The sequence below is a fragment of the Oppia nitens genome, unplaced genomic scaffold, assembly GCF_028296485.1.
Source record: "Oppia nitens isolate AA-2021 unplaced genomic scaffold, nextdenovo-longstitch-racon4-pilon3 scaffold15_pilon_pilon_pilon, whole genome shotgun sequence".
Lineage (NCBI taxonomy): Eukaryota > Metazoa > Arthropoda > Arachnida > Sarcoptiformes > Oppiidae > Oppia > Oppia nitens.
The window spans coordinates 365,248-384,762 of NW_026533194.1; the positions used below are offsets into that span (position 1 = coordinate 365,248).

Sequence of the window (19,515 nt, forward strand, 5' to 3'; positions counted from 1 at the left end):
TTTTTTCAAACTATAAAACTATAGATAGTTTTCCGTTTAAATAGGATGTAATAATTTATTTAGCCCCGGTAGATTACTGCAATTTCTAAACTTGTTTTTTATAATAAATTGTTATTTACTACTATTTTTTTATTCAAACAAAATTATTTTAATTTAACAATTATAAGTAGTAACACAATTATTGTATAACTATTGAATAATTCCAAGTTTTTTCTAACAAATACTAAGTTTTATTACATATTTTAAATGTTAATTAAAAAATATTCTTATTTAAAAAATTTTTATTGAAATATTTAAAAAATTAATTAAAACATATTTAATAATGTCTGGGAAACCGGTATCGGGATATCCAATAATGGAATGGATGTGCTATACATTTTCAATAGTAATCTTCCTGATGGCCATACTATTCAATACAGTCATATTGAATATGATTGTCAAAAAAGGCCTAAAAACTACAACATATCAATTGATAATCAATCAGATCGTCGCTGAGTTAGTATTCAGTGTACTGGCCATCAGTCGTAGCATTATATGTAACGTATATTTAGTCAATAGGTCGCCAGTATTTTTAGCCTACGGGTGCGGAGTACTTATATCAGTAAACGACTCGACACTGTATGTGTCAGCCTTTTCGATGATAGCCATTGCCTATGAACGGTACCGCAAAATATATCGACCAATGAGTTCGGAGCTACGAATACGGCAATGGATTGTCAGCATCTGGTCGCTGGCCATCGGGTTATCGCTATTTAATAACATTAATCGCCAGAACATAATATTTTTCGGTACAAACCTCATCTACCGGTGCCGAGTACTGTTCAACACTGATATTACATTTTTCGAAAAACGCTATAACTATGCGGTAGTGTTTTCAGTGTGTTGTGTCGGCACTTTAATAACAACCGCTTATCTATACTATCGGGTTATCCAAAAAATAAGAGATCGACAACTAGTGGGCAATACTGTTATCGCTCGACGAGCGGAAACACTGATAAAAAACAAACGGCGAACTATTGATATGTTGTTGGGTATAGTCATCTGGTATGTGACGGTCACTACACCCTACTATTTGTTTATATTTTACGAAACATTCATAAAAATGGTTGATCCGCGCGAAGACTGTCGCCGAGAGGAGAGCGCATCCATCTATAAGTTCCTGTTTATCGGTTTCTTCTATTTCGGCAGTCTTTGTGTTAATCCAATCCTTATCTGTTGGTATAATCATGACTTTCGTAACGAAATATGGCGTATATTTGGTTTGGATAAATTCCGGACTACCGGTTCCGATATGAACTCAGAAACCACTTCATCATAAAAATACTTTTAAAAATGGTTTTTTAAAAAAAATTGTTTAATTAAGTAATTTTTTGTAAATTATTATCTTTATATTTGTTAGTATTTATTATACTGTATATTATTGTAATTTTCTAAATCATAATGATTTTCCTTAAATAATATTTCATTAAATAGTATTTAATTTGTGTTTTTAATAGATTAAATGAGTTTCGTATTATAAAACGGTATCATTTCTATAATGTATTTTTTATCCAGTATTTAATATAATTTTATTAATTATATTTATTTTTTAGATGTTTTAGTTATTTTGCAAATTTGAAACAAAATAATATAATTTATTATTAATAATTATTTTAATATTTTATTCTATTAAAACACTATTAAATTTTATTGTAAATTGCATAATAATAATAATTACTAACATAATTAATATAATAAATATTTAATTGTATGAACAGTTAGCATAGTATGGAAAGTCACAAATTTTAGACCTATCACTCCATTCGGTACCAATCGGACAGTTCATTATGAATGCCTGTCCTCCGTCATTGCACTGATAATATTTAGTACAATCGCCGGGAAAGACATACAGACAATCTTTAGGTCCGTTACATCCGTTTACTGGTGTTGGCGGACATCGATGACCGACATCTTGTGGATACATATTTGGCAAAGTAGTTGTCGGTAATGTAGTAGTCGTTACAATATCCGTAACATTGATAATCCATTTGCAAGTTAGGGTCTAATTTGAAAATATAATTAATTATTTTTTAAATAATACAACAATATTAAAATTATAACATACTCTACCTTGATCATATTGGTTTCGGTATCATTGCATATTAATGTTGTTATAATTTTACTGTTTGCTAATTTAACAAACAAAATAAAACTCAAAAATTATAGTTAAAAGATAAAAAAAAGATATTATTTTAAGATTTATTTTTTAAAATTTACTATAAATACCATTAATCTGACAAAAATTATTGTTAATAACAAATATAAGTGTTGTCATCACTAATATAGCTAATCGTATAGACATATTTGCAGTGGAAACTATTAAATTTAAATTATATATATATATGAATCAAATTAGTTATAATATTTTATTTAAAATTAATTTTTATAGCACTTACATATTTCACTATAACATTAACATAACTTTTATAAAAACTAAATGTTCAAATTTAAAAAAATCATTTTTAAACTAAATTAAAAAATGTTATATAAAAAATAAAAATAAATGACTTTTAAAATTAAAGAATTTCTTGATAACTTATTTCTATATAATTGTTACTTAAATGATTAGTTAACAAAAATATTTTAGTTTAATAATTCAAATACCTTATTATATAATAGTTTTTGATTTTCATTATGTTATTACTAGTTAAAGAAAATAAATTTTACTAATATAAATATACAAAAAAATAATTAAAAATATTCATTTTATTATATTAATTATTTGCTTAAATATAAACATTAATTAAACTATCAATTTGTTAATAATGTTATAAAATTATGACTAAAAATTCGATTCAAAAAAATAATATTAAATTTAATTAATAACTCATGACTTATATACTAATAAATTGTATTTTATTTTTGTAAAATATAGCTAATGTTGTAAATTACAACTTATATTGTATAAATTTTATTTATATTAATATACTGTATTATTATAAATACCTATATATTATAATAATTACCAGGGTTGGAAAAATGCAAGATTTTCAAATTTGACTAATACAGTATTGTAATGTATTTTATATTGTATTGTATTATACTGTATAATATGCTTTGTATTATACATACACTTTGTCTTTGCCAACACTTATTGAAGATTTACTTTAAGTTTAAAAATATTTTAATTCCGGGTTAAAGATTAAAAATATATCAGATTAATGAATATACTGTACATATAAATAGTAAATAACTAAAACAAATAACTTCAGATTATTTAAAAAGACAGTGAAAATAAAATTAATAATTAGTTTTTGTTTAAATGTCACTTAAAAGTAAAAAAAATTCAAAATAAAAGTTATATTTAAATAAAATTTCTAGTAGTTTATCATAAATTTAATTGAAATATAATCAATCAGTTATGAAAATTTTAGTGATAGTTGAGATAATTATGTTTGTTTTTATGGAAATTAAATGTCATCCAATTGGTAAGTATTAATCAAATTTAAAGTTTATAAACAAATTATATAAAATTGAAAATAATTTTTTTTATTTATGACTATTAGATATTTTAGATAATTCAGTAAATATTATACAAACCACTGGCGATAAAATGTCAAAACTAGTCAATAATAATATTGATGTCAATTATAATAAGGAATATTCCTTAGTTTTGGCAAATAATTTAACACCAAAAGTAAATAATCAAACGTAAGTATTATAAAAGTATAGAAAAATATAACTTTTTAAAAATATATAAATAGATAAACAACATATAAATTAACAATCATTTTATAGTCATATGAATTTGTAAAGTGTTTAGTGGTTTAAACTTAAATTAATTTTAAACGTTTTTCAATAATGTATTGCCATTTGATTTATTGTATTTTTATTATGTTTTTAATAACATTTTTGCATATTATTGTTATTTTTGCTGAAATTGGCGACAAAAGTGGTAAACTTTCGGTGTCTGAAATACAAAGCAATACAAACAACAACTGTAACAAAACACTTGATGACATCAAAACGCTAATTATAAGAATTAATATTGATTTGAGTTCTAAAATTAATCATATATTGTTTGATACGGTTATTGTTTCGGAGAAATTAGCAAAAAACAAGATTCTTAAGACTATTAATGAAATCATATCCAACGGACACAAAGAATTGGCTAAAATTCAGTCAATCACTGAAAATACTTTGTTTGCTAAACAATTTGATCCAAAGTGTAAGCAAATGATACTTAAAGACATGACAACAGCTGTTGATATGTTACGAAAAGAGACAAATGATTTACTGAAACAGTCATTTGAGTATTTGGCTAACACTGGCACCGGTAGAGTAGTTGATGAAACCATTAATACTACAACTGATTCCATCAACGGTTGGTTTCATTGGATCAAAATTAAAGGTCATATAAATGCCGAAATTTTTGGTCGAGAATTCAATTTTACCACACATTGAAAGTGTATTGAAATTAACCTACAATTGACTTAACAAATATATTTTGACCAAATTTTTTATAAAACGATTGTCTTATTTTTAAAAATTTCTTTAAAACTGTTTGTATTTTTTTAGAAAAAATTAATTCAATTCATTTAAATACTTCATTATTATGTAATCAATCCGCATATTTAATTTATTTATTTATTAATCATTATCTATCAATACTTCAATTAAGACAATTAATAAATGTATTTATTTTAATAAAAATATTCAAGCATTTTATATTTTTATTATTTTTTTCGTTCACTTAATATAACATAATAATAATATTAATATTAATTTTTATCATCAATTGATTACATAATAACAATTTATAATTTGTTAATAAAGTTTTTTTGCGACTGAGAAAAGTGAGAGTAAGAGAGAGAGAGAGAGAGAGAGAAAAGTTAGTAATAAATATTTACATTGAAATATTATTTTCAGTCATGAGTTGCTAATACATTACATTTTACTATACATTATATCCTAAATATTGCTCTAAGACTTCAATAAAAACAGTGTCTAATAATAAACATTGTTTTTGTGACGGATTTCAAAACCATTTCTCTTAAAAATAGTATTTGAATACAAATTCAAACTCCGATTGAGAGCGCAGTCGATGTCACACCTCTTTGACGATAAGTTTATCAATGATTTTGAAATTTTTGAACATTTATTAAAACATAATTTATATATTTTATTGTTTCTAATAATTTAATAATTGAAACTTATTTTGTTTGATTGTATCTATTTTTGTATTATTTAAATTTCAAATAAAATAATTTTTTTCATATATATTATATATTACATCTGTTTAATGTTTATAATGAATTATATTTTGTGTTATAATATATGGTATTTTAGTAACTAATGAGTCGTTAAAAGTGCATAAATATATATATATATATATATATATATATATATATATATGAACTGAATATTCTTAATGTGTTTAAAATTAAACATTTTAATAGTTGTGTACATGTTTTCAGAAAAGAAAAATTATACATTAAATTATATTAATTGTTTTAAATATAATGTTTTAGTTTTCAAGTTATGTTTAAGTTTTGTGATAATTTCTTTCAAAAATAAAAACTTCAATCACCTGATTGGTGGTAGACATCAAATAAAATTTAATGTCTATTTTTAATGACATTCAAAAATAAATATACTGAATGTGTGTTTTTATTTTAACACTGAATTTCATGAATATATGTCTGGATTTTATATTTCAGTATTATTTCTTATTATTAATATAACAAAAATTTATATATAAATTTCAAGAATGTATACAAACGATAACTGTTTGATAAATTTAAAAACTTGAAAATATATTTTATATATAACTGTTTTTTTTAAAAATAAATAAATTTTTTGGTTGTTTTATTAGTATATATATATAATATACACAATGATTGCCCAACATTTTATCCGTTCCCCATCAGTGCGCCAAAAACTAGAGGACAGATACGCCGGCATTGAGTTACTATCGGGTAAGTTATGATAACTTTTTTGTTGTTGTTGTTATTGATGTCATAACTGTTAGCTGATGTCTCAATTAAAAACCAATTGCAACTAATAACAAATAAACAAACAAATATGAAAAATTAAAATATCATAATTTTAGGTTAAACCGTATATCCAAATTTATGTCAAAATAACATTACTATATATWTTTTTTTTTAAAATTGTACCAAAAATAACAACAAACTATTTATTTGAAAAACATTAAAACAATTGCTGAATAATCAGAATATTCTGTTGAATAATTACAGCAACAAAACAAAAAACTATTTGTCAAACAAAAACAAAAATATCACACAATTTTCTTACACAATATACAGTATTTAAAGTATTATATATATATATATATATTGTATATTTTTAGGTCTTTTAATAGCAATTGTGACAATTTTGGCGATATTTATCATCTCATCGATGACTGGTTTTCTGGTACTAGTCTTGGTTGTCATACTGGTTGGACTGTTGCTATTGTTTCTGTTTCTGGGCTATTGGGCCTACAAACGCAAACGTCAAATGATAGATCAGACCATATCGTGTCCGCTTACTGCCGACCAGATGAACATATTGGGAATGAGCTACCGGAGCACAACCATACCGACTGATAATAATACTAATGCTACTTACTATTATCATACATCGTCATCAACTAATCATAATTATCCATCACATAATAAACCAGTTAATAGATATTAAAATATCATATCATTTTTATCTAATATACTGTATATAATATATATATATATATATATATATATATATAAATATATTATGTATTAATAAGTTTGAAAAAAACAAACAAATTATAATTGTTTTTTAATAATTTTTATTGAATAATTATGATACTATCATATTTATAAAATATATAAATTATTAAATTAAATTAAATTATTAATAATTGTAATTATGATGTTTACGAATTAATCTTATTATTACAGTATATACAATCTATTCATTTAATATACTTATATATTGTGATATATATATAATCATAATTTGTTGAATATGAATAATTACAATATTTGTATATTTATTTATATCACTACTATTATATATATAAATATATATATATATACTGTATATAATATGTATATTTTTGGCACCGCATCCATGAGCTGCTGTTATAACGATTAGTTTTTTACATACATAAACTTATTGTGTCAATCAAGCGAGTCCTTGAAACTTTTGTTGTTGTATTATAAGATTTTATGAAATATAAACATTATATATATATATACGGTGTATATATATATATTTTTTGTATTTATAAATTTATAATTATTGTACTAAACTTTTAATGATTGAATCAATAAACTAAAGCATGTATTTCTATGTAAGACTTCTTATAGACAATTATCGATTATTACACTAATTTTTATCATTTTTTTTGATGGATTGACCAGAAAAATGTGACAAAAACTAAAAACTATTTTAAAAGATTTTTAAAGATTTAATAGATTTATTGGTTGATAAATATACTGTATATCGCATTTATAAAGATTACGATTCAAGTATATTACTGTTTAATAATTATTTTAAATATTTTTTTAGTTTTACTATTAATAAATATTAGTATATATATATATACTAAGATGTTATGATTATTAAATACTTTCATTAAATGTTTATACAAACAATAAAAAAGCCATTTATTATACAATCAATACAAAAAAAATGGTATTTACTATTTATAAGTCTGGTAGCAATTTTATTTTTATTTAATTATTTAATTTAATTAATTAGAGTAAAATATACATCATTTTTAAATTAGCGGTATATTGATTTTTACTTTTATAGATATACTTTACTTTTAATATAATATGTTTTCCAGTTATTCAAACTTATATTTAAAAATTTTTTTAATAAGTTTACTTAAATTATGTATATGAATTATGTTTTTTTTATATTTTACAAAAATTACCAATTATAATTTATTTTATCTCTATAGTAAATAATAATAATATATAGATATAATCATATGTTTAATGTATTAGTTAAGCGTTTTGCAAAATATTTTAAAAAAAAAAAAATAATATTAGTTTTATATTGAAAAAAATTACGGTGCAATAAAAAAGTGTTAGTTAAGTATTTGATAACTTATTATTAAATAAACTAATTTATATATCAAATAAAATATATTCTTGTGATTTGTCTAAATAATTTGTTAAATAAAGTTATATTCCTTAATATAATACTAGAATTATAATAAAAATAAAATAAGTAATAATCCGAAACTACAGTATAAATAATAAATAGAAAAAGTTGTCAATTTTATGAAAATAAATAAATTAAATAAATAAATAAACAGTAATTGTATATAAAAACTTATTTTAAATATTATTAAAGGGTAAAGTAAAACTTGATTTTAAATAAACTCATTAATTAATTTATCAGTTTTTCAAGATATAGATATTTTAGACAAAAAAACACATTATAACTGTTCAATCGGTAATTGTGACATAAATCGAGATATTTTAGCCGTTTTCGGTCGCCGTTGACTACACTGCGAAAATGGTACTAATCCGTGCTCTTGTTGTCGATGTTTAACCAGATTTTTGTGTGAATTGTATGCCATCTGACAGTCACCGACATTGCATTTATATTGTTTCGGTCGGCGAGCGTGTCGTACGTAGTGAGCGGTCAACAGATAACGAAATGGCGTCCGAAAGTCACAATCTCTGAATTGACAAACAAACTCAAAGTCGACTGTCCTCTTGTGGCACACTTTTTGATGTCGAGTTAGGCTTTCCTTTTGTGTATACATTTTGTCGCATTCATTGCAAGCAAACGGGTATTTAGACCTAAATTAAATACCGGTAGTGAAAATTATCGTATAGCAAATAATTCAATAAATACGGGTAACTATAAAAGTACCTGTGCTTCCAAATGTGTGCAATAAATCGGAGACTATTGTGGACAACACGCGTACAGTCGGGCCAATCGCATCTGTAGCCAGTGTTGTCGGGCAGTCGACATCTTCTCAGCGCAAGTGCCGACTCGGGACTGGCTTCGGGTGTCATATGAGTGCGTCGGTGTTGATCTAAATTAGCAGATCGTTTGAAGTCTTTACGACATTTATCGCACACATATGGCCGGGCGTTGGGATGTCGTCCGCGAAGATGTCTTTCCAGTGCATTGGTTGTAGCAAACGTCATACGACAACCTGTTTGCGGGCATTTCAATGATGTCGGAGTGATTTCAATGTCTTCCACAAAATTATCGTTAGCCTCGCGACCGGACACAACAGTTCTTCTATACAATTGTTGTCTTCGTCTACGTTGGGCAACACATTCAACGCTGTCCTCACTTTCGGTAACATTAGCCTCAAGTAAGACGTTCTCCATCTTAATGACACCGATTCTCTCATTCAATGATATACTGTTGTTCTCTATCTCTTCGTTATTGTCTTCTTCTGCTTCATCATCACTGTTGTCATCACATCCCAAATCGACAGTATTGTTGTCTTCATTATAATCACTTATATCGTCAAAATCAATGCCTCCGTCGTCGTCGACAACAACATCTTCATTGCCTTCATTATCGTAAAAGTCTTCACATTTAACGTCAAACTCTGGCATCTCATCAATCGTTAGATCTTCTTCTTTGACGGCATTAGTATTGGCCGTCAATTCGCAATCGCTATCGCCGTCGACATTGTCGTCGCTGAACACACTGTTGTACTCTTTCTCAAGCAATCTGTAGACAAACTTCTGGTAGCGATTTGGCCGACATCTACAAGCGGTGGCCATCGACGACAAACAACTGCGATAGTTGACCATCAGTTGCAGACATCGGCGGGCGTACGACAGTTCGGCCGATAGACGGGCATTGTCTTGGCGTAGTTCGGTGTCCATCGAAACGATTGATTGAAACGGTAAATATTGGTCACAAAAAATAAAATAAAATTATTAATAATAATATAAATAAATAAATTAGTTGTCAATTGATTGTCATTAATGTAATACTAATACTAATAATACTATTTATTATTGATTTGAAGTAATTTTTTAAATGTTGAAAACAATTCAAAACAAACGCTATGATTGGCTATTAATTTATGTATAATTTAATATAAATTAATAAACTTTAATTATGTCATAAATAACGTCTATTAATAGTTATATTTATTTATTGTGTACTTTAATATAAATTTGATATGTATTTTACAGTCTATTTGTTTATTTAATAATTTTTTTTCGAAAATTAAATATTTTACATAATTTTTTAAAAAAAAATATCAGGCAACAAATTTTTAACAAAATTCAATTAAGTTTAATTTAACTAATATTAATTTTATTATTTAAATAAAATTCTAAAAATTTAAATAAACTTACCTGTTGGTACAGTTTTCTTAATATTAAATTATGATAGTAATAAGAAAATGTACATTTTTWAAAAAAAATATATAAAGTTAATATTTAAATGTTCATAATTTATTTAAATATATATTTTTTAATTTAATAGGCATGTTTATATCATTAAAAATAATATGCAGTTTAAATTAGGATATATATAATATTTAAATAACAAAATATTTTTAACTGTATTGTGTAGGATGTATATAATTAAATGGTTTAATATAATTTATTTAGTTTATATATATATATATATATATTGTATATAATATAGATTTATATGCGATATATACTAAAAAAAATATTTTTAATAATACGGATGTGGCATAAAACGTGGATTGTTAGCTATGGGCTCAGGTACGACTACTGGGTGACCAGCAGCAGCGCCGGCACCAGTAGGCGGTCCCGGGGGGCCGCCACCGCCAACATTGATGCCATGTTTACGCATTTTATGCTGAACTAACTGTCCCTTCAGATGAAACCTGGACTTACACGGCTGTAGGTCACACTTGAAGCTTTTGGTGTTCATATGTCGTGACATCATATGCTTGTTGAGCAACCAATTATATGGCGTACGATAGTCGCAACCGTCAAACGGACAGTCGTGTATCTGTGCCGACGCGTGAAACAGTTTGATGTGACGAATGAGACAGTCTTTTTTGGTGTACCGCTTCTCACACATATCGCATGCAAATGGATATTCACATCTTTATGCACATACAGAGCACAGATAGTTATCACGAAAACAAACAAATAAAAAATAGACAATTAATTTAAATCAGTTAATTATAAATAAATTTTTAAAATCATAATTACCTATGAGTCCGAATGTGACTAATAAAACTATGTTTGGTGGCGACCACGCGGTCACAGTCGGGCCAATCGCATCGATAGCCGCCACCGTTTGACACGCGACAGCTGTTGACATGTTCGAGATCTACGCCGACTTCATCGTCATTAAGTCCGCGACACTTATGACGTGCCAAATGATTGGACTTTTTGAACGTCTTCTTACAGGTGTCGCACTTGTATGGCCTGAGATGAGGATGACTTTGATCCAAGTGGTCCTCCATTTGGGTCTTCAATTCAAATATTAAATTACATCCCGTTTTGAGACATTTGTAGCTCGACTTGTCGTGACTGGCGTTGTTGTATCCGTCGTCGGACTGTTGGCTAAATTGAGTGACAATTGTTAGTTTTAATCGTTGATTTTTTACTATTGTTTTATTAATATAATAAAAAATCAAACAATACCTGTGATTATAGTGACTGCTTGAGGCTATCGACGCGCCAAACGAGTAATCTTGAAACGTGTCGACCAATTGATGATTGTTTGAGACACCGATAGTCGGTTGACCTAACTTTTGGTGTTTGTCTCTGTCGTCGGTATTGTCGCTGACGATCGATATCTCCGACAATTCTTCGTCCATTTTAACGACAACCATATCTTCAGTGATGGCCACCATATGCTGTTGTTGTCCACTGTTTTTCATCGTCGACGATGAAGACGATGGCGACTCATTTGCGTTCATCGAGTCCTTATGTCTGGCACTTCTGTCAGTGGCAGGAATGGTATGTTTTTTATGATTTAACGAAACACTACTACTATTATGTCTGCTGTCATAACTGCTGGAAGCGGCTGACTGTCGGTGATTACTATCATTAGATGGATCACTAGATGGTCTATGGCTACTATCGATGGCTAATTTGTCGGCACTGCAGTTGGCGGCCGATGAATGAATAGTCGACTCAATGGCAGATCTATGGCTGTTATCATCAGCAGATGATGACATGGTTTGAGACCTAATGTCAAGTTTATGGTTAAACATATCTAAACTTTTATCAATGTTCATAATGCTGGCGCCGCCGGTAACCACTTGGGCAGCGGTCACCACATTGTTGATCATCGCGTGTCGGGTTTCGTCGGTAAAGACAGTGCTGTACTCTTTTTCCAATAGTCTGAACACAAACTTTTGATATTGATTTCGATCGCACCGGCAGTTGGCCTCCATTGCCACTAAACAGTTGCGATAGTTGTGCATCAGATCCAGACATCGACGAGCGTAACACAACTCACCCGCCAATCGACGGTTCTCTTCGCGTAACTCTTCCATCGATGTGATGGTTGTTGTTGTTGTTGTTATTGTCGTTGTTGTTGTTGTCCGTCAATTTGGTTTACGGCGCTATCACTAGTCGTCACTACCGCTGGCCATAGTTTTCATGTTCTTCATGTAATTTTTTGGACCCGATTTTGGCCGTAAATAGCGATATGACAGACAAATGGACAGTTAGTTTTTCACACCCGATATGATGATAGTTATTATACTATATTATTGTTGTCGATGTCGTTGTTGTTGTTGTTGTGAACAACGCTTAGCACACAAACAACACATTGACTGTTATGACAACAATAATAGGCAAACAATTGGTTGAATGTATTGATTGATTGAATCGATGGATAACACAGAGAGAGAGAGAGAGTATATGTGAGACAAACAACAAAACTGTAAACAAAAATACAATAAACAAATCAAATGTGTTTACAGGAAAAACAAATTTTTTGTTGTTGACATTACTAACTGTCTGTGTGTTAGTAGTGTTCTACAAAAGTTTATTAGATAACTGTACTCATGGAGAAAGAGAGAGAGAGAGAGAGTCTGAAACTGTTTTATTTTTTGTGGTTTTTTTTGAGGAGAAAAACAAAATTCAATTCAAAACTTTCAAGTTTTCAAACAATAGATGTCATCAGGTTTTTGGGTTAGCATTGAATTTACGGTAAATTTTATAATATAAACTTTAAGCTATTAATACTTTACAGTATAAAACTTTGCCATTTTTTTTTGTTAAAAATTTTTAACTATACTGTATATTGTGTTTATTTTTATATTAATAAAATCAGTGTCTATTACGTGACAAAAATCACGTAAATTTTTAGCAAGCAAAATTAAATTAAAATTGAATAAATATTGTAGAATTTTTATGCATTTTTTTTTTGGTGTCCCGCTATCGGGTAATCAGTCGGTTTCGGGAAAACCGCGATAATTGTATTTAATAGTATAGGATATATTAATATTTAGTAATTTTTTTTAAATACACAATTTAGTTATTTTTATTTAACTATAAAAAAATAATCGACAATTAATACAAAAATAACTTTAGTTGGCTTTTATAACATGATACATTTTTTAAAAATAAAATTTCCAAATAACCTTGATACAGTACATTTACACGTCTAATGGTATTTTACAGTAATAGTAATGTAAATAAATAATTTACATACTATAATGAGTTAAACTGTTAACATTTAAACATTTAATAAGTTAAACTATTTATTTTAATTAATACAAATAATTTTAATTAAAAAAATTATAGATATTAATTGCTAATAACAACTATAAATTGTTAAAATGATTAGTTTACTTAATATTTATTTAAGATTATATATATTTTTGTAATAATATTTTTGATAACAAAAATATACAAAACTAAACTATTGATACCTGACATTGATGTTTATACTGTATTGTCAATTAATTATTAATTATTTTGTTTTTAATTAATTTTTATTTTAATATAAATAATAATTTGTTTTTTTTGGTTAGTTTTATTTTTATTTGTAACAACAAAAAAATGTGTGAATTATTGGATAAATTTAAATTGTGTTCAAAAATAACTGAACAAACAAAACTTGAGATCAAATTGTTTCATTGTATTGATAATAATTGTTGGTTTGTCACTAACGATGATCAGGTCTATGGATTGGGTGGTAATAAAAGTGGTATATTAGGATTGGGTGATAATAATAGAGTTAGCGAACCGAAACCGATTCAGGAATTGTGTGGTAAAGGTGTAGTCAAATTTGTTACTGGATTTGATTATGGATTGTGTTTAACTGGTGGCGACCAACAAGTCTACAGTTGGGGTTATAATTGGTTTTTCCAATTGGGCAGAGATACCAGTCCCGATTACAGTTGGTTTACACCCGATGTCATCCCAGTTCTCTCTGATAAACGTATTGCGGATATTGCGTGCGGTTATCATCATTCGCTGGCGCTCAGCACCGATGGCACTGTCTATGGCTGGGGCTATAACCGAATGGGTCAGTGCGGTTCGGGACAGGTTTGGTTTTGGATTGAATGTCCCACTCGTGTACTGTTTCCGCCAAATACTTGTATTAAATCGATTTATTGCTACAATTTCTGTTCGTTTGCCATAACCGGCGGCAACGGTGGCGATGGACTCGTATACAGTTGGGGTCAAAATCTGTTTGAACAGTTGGGTCATCAAAAATATCAGCACATTATTCAACCACTTTTAGTACCACATATTGATGACATTAAAACAATCAGTCACTTGATATCCAGTGACTTACTTGAACTAACTTATGTCCTAACAAATAGCAAACAGTTATATTTGTTAAACACTATTACCCGGAATAATAGTGTAATCAATAATAATGTTCAACAATTGTGTGGACCATATATCCAATTAAGTGACAATTATTATTATTATAGCATACTTGATATGACCAATCCATTAGACTATACTAATAGTATGGATCTATTTGCCAATGAACACCAATTGACCAAGGAGACATTAAATATGCATTTGTATAAAATTGATAATTTTCAAATTTATCCAAACAAACATAATGATAAATTTTCAATAATAACAACATTGGGTTCAGGAGCTTACGGTACTGTCAATAAAGTTGTCGATAAAGTTTCCGAAAGATTGTTTGCTATCAAAATTATTGAAGGTATGCCTTTATATATAAAAAATTAAACATTAAATTTATTTTTTTTTTTTAAAAGATACACCAAAATAATAAAAGATTTTTTTTGTTATTAAAAACTATAGATTTCATAATATTTTGATTTTATTTTCTACTTTTTTTTATTACTATTAACTTATAGGTAATAATATTTATGAATTACAAGAGGAAGTAAAACAATTGTTGAAACTTCGGTCACAATTTGTGGTCAACTATTATGACGCCTGGTTTGAGTCCAATATTACTGATATATCGCGAACACCGAATAACTATAAACTTTATATACAAATGGAGTTTTGTATGAAAAATCTCAAAGAGTTTATTAAATCAAAATACGAAATCTTTGACCGAAAATCTGATGAACCAATGGATCCGATCGAGTATTATATTTCAAGTCATCTGATGCTAGAGTTGTGCGAATGCGTCGAATATCTGCATACAAGACAACCACCAGTCATTCATCGGGATCTCAAACCGGCTAACATTCTCGTCATGGATAAGCCAATTAATAATAGATATTTAAAATTATGTGACTTTGGTTTGGCCACTGAACACAACCATCAATCGCAACTTCATACCAGCAGAACCGGTACTCAACACTATATGGCACCGGAAGTCAACATTGAAGAGATCGGTGATGATAGACCAGTGGTGTCGTACAATCAGAAAAGTGATGTCTATAGTTTGGGTGTCATATTAAGAGAACTGTTTGATATCATAGATATAAAGTTTGCTATTTATTTGTTTATTTGTTGATTTTTTAAATTATTATTAATTATATATTTGTATTTTATCTCTTTTCTATAGCAATTGTTTAAATCAATATAAAGATAGTTTGATTAATATTTATATGGAAAAAACTATTAAATTAATATCACTAATGACTTTAGATAAAGATCAACATAATAATAGACCCGACACTTCATATGTTATCAATCGTTATTATAAATATATTGTTAACTATCTATTAATTGAATATTATTTAGAAGATTTACAAGATTTACTACTATTTCAAACTGATAATATATATCGTAGTATATTTAATACAAAAATAAGGTAATAATAATAATAATAATAAATTTAAAAATATAATGTATTAAAACATTTCACATATTTTATAGAATATTGAAAATTATTTTTTTTTAAATTAGAAAAAATGATTTATCGGATTTTTTAAAAAAAAACTTTATATATCTTAGCTCAATATTTTTCAAAATATTACATTAGACCTATTAATAAATTTAATCAATAATAAAGTAAATGAGCATGCTAATAAATTATAATTTTAAATGTTTAGCTATGATAGAAATACACACATTGATTATAAAATAATCAATACATTGGGTTCGGGTGTTTTTGGCACTGTTAACAAAGTCATGGATAAAACATCGGAAAAATTGTTTGCAATCAAGATTATCGATGGTATATATATATATTATATTAAATTTACATTTTAGATAAGATAAACAAAAATTATTATTTATTTATTTTTTAATTTTAAGGTGAATTTCAGTATGAATTGCAACGAGAAGTCAAACAATTGTTTAAACTTCAGTCAAAATTTGTGGTCCGCTGTTATGATGCCTGGTTTGATCAGTCCTATAGACTCAACATTCAAATGGAGATTATGTCGCAAAGTCTCAGAGATGTTATCGAAATAAAGTCAAAAACATTTCAACGACAATCCACAGAACCCATGGATCCGATCGAGTATTACATTTCAAGTCATCTGATGCTAGAGTTATGCGAATGCGTTGAATATCTGCATACAAGACATCCGCCAGTTATTCATCGGGATCTCAAACCGGCTAATATACTCATCAATGATAAGCCAATTAATAATAGATTTTTAAAGTTGTGTGACTTTGGTTTGGCCACTGATCACAATCGTTTGGGATCCAAATCACAATCACATACCAACAGAGCCGGTACTACACATTATATGGCACCAGAAGTTGATATTGAATCCGATGTCAATATCCAGTACAATGAAAAAAGTGATGTCTATAGTATGGGTGTCATAATTAAAGAGTTGTTTGATATCATCCATTTAGAGTAACTATATATTTATTATTATAAACATTTAAAAATATATAACTATTTATTTTTATTTTATTACTTTATAGAAATTGTGATTATATTTACAATAATGATAATTATTTGAATCAATACTTTGAAAATTTGAAAAATTTATTAACAGTAATGGTCCAAGCTGATTATAATGATAGACCACCATGTACAAAGCTAGTTGAATATATTAACGATTATTTAATGATAACAAACGATTCATTTAATGGTGCAATTAGTAGTAATATTTTTCACAATCAAAATATTTTTGAAAAAATATTTAACTCAAAATTTATTGTTAATTTGTAAGAATTTTTTTTTAGAAAAAAAACTATTTGATAATAACATTGTAGATATATTTATAGTTTTTACTAATTTATTAATTATTAAACAATTAAACTAAATATATTTAATTTAAAATAAATGTTTTTATATTTTGCTATAATTCTATAATAACTTGATATAATTTTTATGTATTAAAATTTTGTATGTGTTTTTAAAGTTTTGAATAAAAAAATTTACAATAAAATATGATTTACTTTATAAAAAAATACATAAAGTAATATTGCAATTGTTTTTAAATTTTTAAAATCTATTTTATTGCTTAACAATAAACATGATTAACAACAACGACAACATTACAATCAAAATTGCTTAATAAACCAAATAAAATAAACAATTTTTTAATTAATTAGTATAAAGTAGAGGAAAGGGATTGATTGGTGTCGGTTGTAACCAATTTTTTTCATCCCATTTACATGTGCTGTCGTCATACAAATGAAACGTATAGATGGGTCGTCCCTTTTGCGACCGATTCTGTGCCGATCGATGAACAACAAGACCGTCAATCAAAACGGCAGATCCTTTCTTAGCGATCGCCGGAATAAAGTCCGACTCATTATAGTCGGGACTGTCGTTAGTAAAGACAAACGGTTTATCGTTTGACTTATCACTCTTTACGTACTGACGGTGAAGACCAGTCTTATGCGAGCCGGGAATGAATGACAGACAACCGTTTTCCTCCTAATTCAATGGTTTGCATACAACATAAGCCATAAAATATATACAAATATTAATATATCTAACTATCAATACATACCGTTGCGTCTTCCAAAGCAAACCATATGCCGACCTCCCGGAGCTCATCGCCCACTGCATGCAAATACGTTGCGTCCTGATGTGGTATGAATAGGCCACCGATTTCCGGATTCTTGAATATATACATACTCTGTGCCACCCGGGGTTCGGCAAAGTCCAACTCCCGGACCAATTGTTTAACTTTGTCGCCAAAGGTCACTCTTTTGAAGGTCGGGTCCAAACAGTGCAACGCAAACCCAATACGAAAGAGCGCCCGATGTTTGTCGACAACAAGATTTCCCTTTTCATCAAATGCTTCCTTTTCGAAGAAGAATCTGATTTTGTCGGCCGACTCGACGTCTATATTCGGATTCAATGTGTCGTCAGTGGCCAACCGTTCAGTCGTCACGTCGATGCCGTCGACCAATTCGTGAACCCGTTGTTTCAAATCAGACACCTGTTTGTCGTCGAGAAAGTCGGGAATTACTGCAAAACCGTTTTTACGGAAATCTGCGATCACTTTCTCAAACATTTTTTTATCGTTATTGTTGTTAATGATGAATATTTTTAAGCTATAAAATAATTTTGTTAAAACATTAATTTTATACTAAATACTTTTGAGGAACTATATGTAGTGTAGGGGTAATGAAGTGGTAAATGCTTTATGAGACAAATGGTGTGATAGATTTTTTTAAAATTTAAAATCAATAGCTATTTATATGCAATTTTTTTAAAAAAAATAATGAAACAGATTTTATAATATTAATATTATCAAAAATGTACTCAATGTGTACTATTTTTTAAAACAGTATCTGTTATTTTTTAAAAAAACATTTGTTGCCAATTGATTTTCAAAAAATTACTAAATTGATAATAAAAATTTTGACAGATCATTTTTCAAAAAAAAAATAATGCACTTACTGGTCAAATCAATTTTTATGTTTTTTTACTAATTAATATTAGTATAAATATATTTATAATTATTTTTTTCATTTTATTTATTAACAAATTGTTCAAGGTTAATTTTATAATTATAATAAATGTTATTTTTTCATGTTAACAACCGATTTAAAAAAATAATCATAAATCATTATATAACAAAAATGTAATACAAATATAAAAAAATAAAATTATGTTTATTTTTAAAAAAAATTATCAACAAAAAAATCTGTATTTTAACTAATTGTACAAAAAAAATTTGATTAATTAATATAATCTTATTTCAATGTCATTCTGGTTTAATATAATATCTAGTGG

At 27.3% G+C, this 19,515-nt stretch overlaps 7 protein-coding genes across 7 annotated transcripts; 3 read left to right on the plus strand and 4 right to left on the minus strand.

Annotated features, from left to right (window-relative positions):
* Nucleotides 1-355: 355 nt before the first annotated feature.
* On the plus strand, nt 356-1,318 carry LOC128964550 (G-protein coupled receptor 83-like). The gene has a single exon (XM_054311177.1). It carries the CDS (start codon nt 356-358, stop codon nt 1,316-1,318), a length of 963 nt encoding a protein of 320 aa, XP_054167152.1.
* Nucleotides 1,319-1,741: 423 nt separating this feature from the next.
* Nucleotides 1,742-2,474, minus strand: LOC128964559 (uncharacterized). Its single transcript, XM_054311189.1, has 4 exons — nt 2,436-2,474; nt 2,266-2,355; nt 2,110-2,168; nt 1,742-2,041 (listed from the first exon to the last, which is right to left on the minus strand). Exons 2-4 carry the CDS (start codon nt 2,339-2,341, stop codon nt 1,742-1,744), a joined length of 435 nt encoding a protein of 144 aa, XP_054167164.1. The 5' UTR covers nt 2,342-2,355; nt 2,436-2,474.
* A 1,118-nt stretch (nt 2,475-3,592) lies between these two features.
* Nucleotides 3,593-4,536, plus strand: LOC128963913 (uncharacterized). Its single transcript, XM_054310462.1, has 2 exons — nt 3,593-3,690; nt 3,933-4,536. Exons 1-2 carry the CDS (start codon nt 3,593-3,595, stop codon nt 4,441-4,443), a joined length of 609 nt encoding a protein of 202 aa, XP_054166437.1. The 3' UTR covers nt 4,444-4,536.
* A 3,880-nt stretch (nt 4,537-8,416) lies between these two features.
* Nucleotides 8,417-9,839, minus strand: LOC128964569 (zinc finger protein 660-like). The gene is made up of 2 exons (XM_054311200.1): nt 8,860-9,839; nt 8,417-8,786 (listed from the first exon to the last, which is right to left on the minus strand). The coding sequence occupies exons 1-2, from the start codon at nt 9,837-9,839 to the stop codon at nt 8,417-8,419; spliced, it is 1,350 nt and encodes a 449-aa protein (XP_054167175.1).
* Nucleotides 9,840-10,626: 787 nt separating this feature from the next.
* On the minus strand, nt 10,627-12,886 carry LOC128963207 (zinc finger protein interacting with ribonucleoprotein K-like). Its single transcript, XM_054309709.1, has 3 exons — nt 11,595-12,886; nt 11,157-11,513; nt 10,627-11,047 (listed from the first exon to the last, which is right to left on the minus strand). Exons 1-3 carry the CDS (start codon nt 12,452-12,454, stop codon nt 10,648-10,650), a joined length of 1,617 nt encoding a protein of 538 aa, XP_054165684.1. The 5' UTR covers nt 12,455-12,886; the 3' UTR covers nt 10,627-10,647.
* A 1,082-nt stretch (nt 12,887-13,968) lies between these two features.
* Nucleotides 13,969-17,173, plus strand: LOC128964580 (uncharacterized). The gene is made up of 4 exons (XM_054311211.1): nt 13,969-15,099; nt 15,257-15,842; nt 16,412-16,536; nt 16,617-17,173. Exons 1-4 carry the CDS (start codon nt 13,971-13,973, stop codon nt 17,171-17,173), a joined length of 2,397 nt encoding a protein of 798 aa, XP_054167186.1. The 5' UTR covers nt 13,969-13,970.
* A 644-nt stretch (nt 17,174-17,817) lies between these two features.
* LOC128963242 (phytanoyl-CoA dioxygenase domain-containing protein 1-like) lies at nt 17,818-18,939 on the minus strand. Its single transcript, XM_054309746.1, has 2 exons — nt 18,281-18,939; nt 17,818-18,204 (listed from the first exon to the last, which is right to left on the minus strand). The coding sequence occupies exons 1-2, from the start codon at nt 18,788-18,790 to the stop codon at nt 17,869-17,871; spliced, it is 846 nt and encodes a 281-aa protein (XP_054165721.1). The 5' UTR covers nt 18,791-18,939; the 3' UTR covers nt 17,818-17,868.
* Between the last annotated feature and the right edge of the window lie 576 nt (nt 18,940-19,515).

Coding starts and splice junctions, on each gene's coding strand:
- LOC128964550 (XM_054311177.1), top strand. CDS start 356: ATGGAATGGATGTGCTATACATTTTCAATAGTAATCTTCCTGATGGCC.
- LOC128964559 (XM_054311189.1), bottom strand. CDS start 2,341: ATGTCTATACGATTAGCTATATTAGTGATGACAACACTTATATTTGTT. Junction 2,169..2,265: donor TAATTTTTGTCAGATTAATG/GTATTTATAGTA, acceptor TTGTTAAATTAG/CAAACAGTAAAATTATAACA. Junction 2,042..2,109: donor CCGAAACCAATATGATCAAG/GTAGAGTATGTT, acceptor TTTTCAAATTAG/ACCCTAACTTGCAAATGGAT.
- LOC128963913 (XM_054310462.1), top strand. CDS start 3,593: ATGTCAAAACTAGTCAATAATAATATTGATGTCAATTATAATAAGGAA. Junction 3,691..3,932: donor CCAAAAGTAAATAATCAAAC/GTAAGTATTATA, acceptor TGGCGACAAAAG/TGGTAAACTTTCGGTGTCTG.
- LOC128964569 (XM_054311200.1), bottom strand. CDS start 9,839: ATGGACACCGAACTACGCCAAGACAATGCCCGTCTATCGGCCGAACTG. Junction 8,787..8,859: donor GCACACATTTGGAAGCACAG/GTACTTTTATAG, acceptor TATTTAATTTAG/GTCTAAATACCCGTTTGCTT.
- LOC128963207 (XM_054309709.1), bottom strand. CDS start 12,454: ATGGAAGAGTTACGCGAAGAGAACCGTCGATTGGCGGGTGAGTTGTGT. Junction 11,514..11,594: donor AGCAGTCACTATAATCACAG/GTATTGTTTGAT, acceptor CACTCAATTTAG/CCAACAGTCCGACGACGGAT. Junction 11,048..11,156: donor AGTCACATTCGGACTCATAG/GTAATTATGATT, acceptor ATGTGCATAAAG/ATGTGAATATCCATTTGCAT.
- LOC128964580 (XM_054311211.1), top strand. CDS start 13,971: ATGTGTGAATTATTGGATAAATTTAAATTGTGTTCAAAAATAACTGAA. Junction 15,100..15,256: donor TGCTATCAAAATTATTGAAG/GTATGCCTTTAT, acceptor ATTAACTTATAG/GTAATAATATTTATGAATTA. Junction 15,843..16,411: donor TTTGATATCATAGATATAAA/GTTTGCTATTTA, acceptor TTAAATGTTTAG/CTATGATAGAAATACACACA.
- LOC128963242 (XM_054309746.1), bottom strand. CDS start 18,790: ATGTTTGAGAAAGTGATCGCAGATTTCCGTAAAAACGGTTTTGCAGTA. Junction 18,205..18,280: donor TTGCTTTGGAAGACGCAACG/GTATGTATTGAT, acceptor CCATTGAATTAG/GAGGAAAACGGTTGTCTGTC.